The sequence below is a fragment of the Convolutriloba macropyga genome, unplaced genomic scaffold, assembly GCF_964194025.1.
Source record: "Convolutriloba macropyga unplaced genomic scaffold, txConMacr16.3 SCAFFOLD_2310, whole genome shotgun sequence".
Classification (NCBI taxonomy): domain Eukaryota; kingdom Metazoa; phylum Xenacoelomorpha; order Acoela; family Convolutidae; genus Convolutriloba; species Convolutriloba macropyga.
The window spans coordinates 4,033-7,959 of NW_027450545.1; the positions used below are offsets into that span (position 1 = coordinate 4,033).

Sequence of the window (3,927 nt, forward strand, 5' to 3'; positions counted from 1 at the left end):
TAGAAGATCTCCTGAGCAACTTAATGACCTATTCATCCCGTTTTTGAGGACAAAAAGGGGAAAGCGTCCAACAATTGATCGACCAAAAAATTGCATTAAAAAGACCAACAAACATGACTTCTGTAATTTCGACAAACTTGAGAGCATGTAAACAAATGTTGGAATTAGTGTCAACTGCTTTCCAATGGTCAATTTCGTCTTCAGGTTCCGGAGCATGTCCGTCAAGTGGTGGAATCAACGGAGGAGGAATCTTTCTCATAATCTACTTCGTCTCTATTGCTCTCTATCTGATTGTCGGTGTCTGCTACAAGGTAACATTTAATTCCATGCCTATGTCATTAGCGGATGCCATTTTTGTTGTAAACTAATAATTGAATTATTTTGTGCACACAATGAATCAATTATTGAACGTATTCAACGGTTTAGTAGCCTGTTCATTGTCTGTTTCTTCTTTGCTTTTAAATTGATGTACTGTTTAATATAGCCAGAATTACATTTAAAATTGATCGCATAGATTGACTCAAAAGATTCCTAACACTTCATTCAGTGGTATGAGTACTTGAAGAATCCTATACTGCGGTTTAAAACATATCCGAGATGGAAACGGAAAAAGAAAGATTTTCATGACAGATATTTATTCAGTGTCAAAGTGTGCTCTATTTCGGTGTGCAGTTTCAGTTAGATTTCAAAAGTCTACTTCATTCAGCTTCCTAGCTGGAGACAATTAAACTTAATACTAAAAACAGCTATCCGCTCTAATGAAATGTGATAACCTAAGGCACTATAATTCAGTGACTGGGTTTTATCGGTTTACCCCGTTTCGTTTGATTCGGCACTTTAGACCTTGACCGTATTCACTACATTGCGTAATTCAATGGGCGAAAGGTAAGTCACGAGCCAAACATGTAAAACGTAACTAATGTAAAACAAACAAAACAAAGCGAATTTAAAAACAAAGCAGGAAGACTCCGGAATCCAACTAACAAAACTACTAACCAACTAACAAAACAACTAACAAAATTACTTCATGATACCAATAAATTTAAAAATACAGGAAACAAATTAGAAAGGAAAAGAAAAATGTAAAGACATTGTGGGCAATTTTTGTCACGATTTGCATTTCAATAACGATTCTCGATAACGGATTGTCTAATATACTCAATTTCTGTTCAATAAAACGGCAGACGTTCGAAAATACACTTAGAAGTTTGCTGGAAATTAGCCGCCATTGATTATCATAAACTCCATTGGCGTTGAATGAAAAAGAAATTTGAATTTTGAACTTAAACATTTCGAAGTGTGATGTTTGATGATGATGCAACTCATGATTCTTGATGAGGGAATAAAGAGACTAGTATCAATGCCAAGAAGCGTTGACACATTACCTATAATTAATGATAAAAAAGTTCATAGAAAACTGGGTTTTATGAGTTTATCCCATTTGTATTTTTAATTTGGTTTTTCAATAATGACTCATTGATTCTAGATTGTTCGTCTGAGCAACTTCTGCTTAAAAGTAAGTTGAAAAGGAGAGAGGAATATCCTAGAGAAATTAAAAGATTTTACGAAAATGTTGTACAAGCTGTTAACTAAAATAAAGCCGAACAAATTTTTTTCTGACCAATAAAAAATAGAACCTCTATAATAGCGGTCGAAGAAGGTGAAGGTGGAAATTTGAAAAAAAAACTAACATGCGAAACATCTCGAAAAACTAAGCAAGAAAGAAAAACCAAAGGACAAAATCCAAGAAACAGTTACATTTTTACTAATACTCCCTGAAACTTGTAGAGCATCAACAGATGATTTCAACACATTTTAAAAATGTAAAAAGCAGTTTGGGCTTATTCGTTGTGGAGCCACATGACAACTTAGTTGAGCAACCACACAGGCTTGAAAACACTTAAAAACGTTAGAGAGACGTAAAAATTACGAAAAAGTGCAGAATTTGTTTACTTTTTTAAACAAAATGTGCTTTCTAACCTTGAATTGTTTTCACTTAGTGACAAAAATCTTACAACCAACAACCAATTGATGAAAAAAAATCAGAAAGACAGAAAAAACAGTAATTAGTAAAAAAAATACCCAGAAAATCCAGAAAAACCGAAAATTGAACAAATTGTTAAATTTTGACTATTTTCTTCAACTGAAACAGACTTCGAGTAAAAAATAACAAAATTAAAAGAGCGTGAAAACCCACATGAAAAATAGTCGCAATAAAAAAATTAGAAAAAAGTAGAATCCGCTAAGAAACGGCGAAATAACAGCCGTTGAGAGGCTGACGGGGGATACTAATCACTTAGTACACATAACCACGAGTACTAAGTAATTGATTTTTTTTCAAATAAATACCACGGCCGCTTGTGAATAAGATTTCGATATACTATCTTGATTTAAAAAAAGACTTAATGACAGGTGGTTATTTCTGCATCGGTCCTGGCATTCTTATAATTGTATTCCATTTTATCAGTTGTATGCCATAGAGGTTCAACAAATAATACTTTTGCTGTATAATATGAAAGCTGAGTTCTGTAATGTTCAATGCCTTCAAAATGTTGATAACTGGGTACATGAGGAAAAAAGGTATGGCTATAAATGATTGCTGCTACACTATAAATAGTTTGAATGAAGTTTTCCGGTGCTTGATCAGCGATTGCAAATGAACTTAATTCGTACATTTCGTCAAAATGGGTCGAATACCGCTTCTTCTTCAAGAGGTTGCCGTCAAAATTCTTTTGTTAAACCATAGGAAAAGGGAAATGGTTGTGAAAAGTATTGCAAAGATGAGAAAAATAAACCAACAACAAAAAACCTGTCATTTATTTGTTAATCGGTGTATATTTGCATCGCTATAAGTTTAAAGAGAAAAAGTAAGAGTTCTAACAATACTGTGTTGTATTAAAGCTGGAACTGATCAAACCAGAATCCTATGATGTTGATCGAATATAGCGTACTTACGAGAAACTTAGAAGAACAACACTAGGTCCCTGCTAACTACGTCTCTTAGTTGCTAATTTACACAAAAATAATATATCGATGTGCTAAATATCGCCAGGGTGAAACATTTGAATACAAACAGACTTTTCACACTAGATATGACCGCTCTGATAGATTGAATTGCATTTCTCCCATTTAAATGATAAAACGATACGGATTAATCATAATCAATTGATATAGATTGACAGGAGTGGACGTCGGGCGATACTCTTGTATCTTTATGACCCCCCCCCCCCATGGATTTATTGCCCGAAGCCCAATTTATCGGCAAAGATGTCTGATTTCAAATGTGTGTTATGATAGGCGTTCTACAAAGGCGCAAGGGGGACAGAGATGTTACCCAACACAGAGTTCTGGCTGATGGTGCCTGGACTGATCAGAGACGGATGTCTGTACATCTACAGAACCATAGCCAGCAAAACATGCAACAAGAGTTTCGATGCAGTGTAGTTTTAACTGGTGACAAAAGTCAACCATAAAGCACACGTCACATAGTTCACCATTTACTTGACTAACCGATATCAATAAATATAAAAAGTGAAACTAGTTCTTCTCAAGCACTTGCTTACAGTAAAATTATATTGTATATTAACAATTCTAATCTTTTCATGCCCAATTTTGCTCAAGCAACCCTTTTCTCAATTCTACTTTTCCTATTTAGCGTTCAGTTATAACTCAAATTTGCAACCTAGATCATCCCTTATTGCAGATTTATGTAACTTTATGTCCCATTCGATTTAAAATAAGTTGGGCAAATAAAGCGATAGAGAAATGTACGATTGGACTTTTTTTCACCAAGTCCATTTTCTATTCCAAAAATCTTATGTTCGAAAAGTTGGGGGATGGGGTCAAACTTTCAAGATTAGGAATCGCCCTTCACACCCTGAAATTGTCTCAAAACAGTTTTGCTGAATCGCATTCTGAGAGTATAGT

At 34.5% G+C, this 3,927-nt stretch overlaps 1 protein-coding gene across 1 annotated transcript; it reads left to right on the top strand.

The window, feature by feature from the left end:
• Window positions 1-204: 204 nt before the first annotated feature.
• On the top strand, window positions 205-3,655 carry LOC142355980 (uncharacterized; the record flags this gene model as incomplete). The annotated part of the gene is made up of 2 exons (XM_075407978.1): window positions 205-311; window positions 3,298-3,655. Coding segments are annotated over 2 exons (254 nt in total), but the record flags the coding sequence as incomplete, so codon positions are not given.
• Window positions 3,656-3,927: the final 272 nt, after the last annotated feature.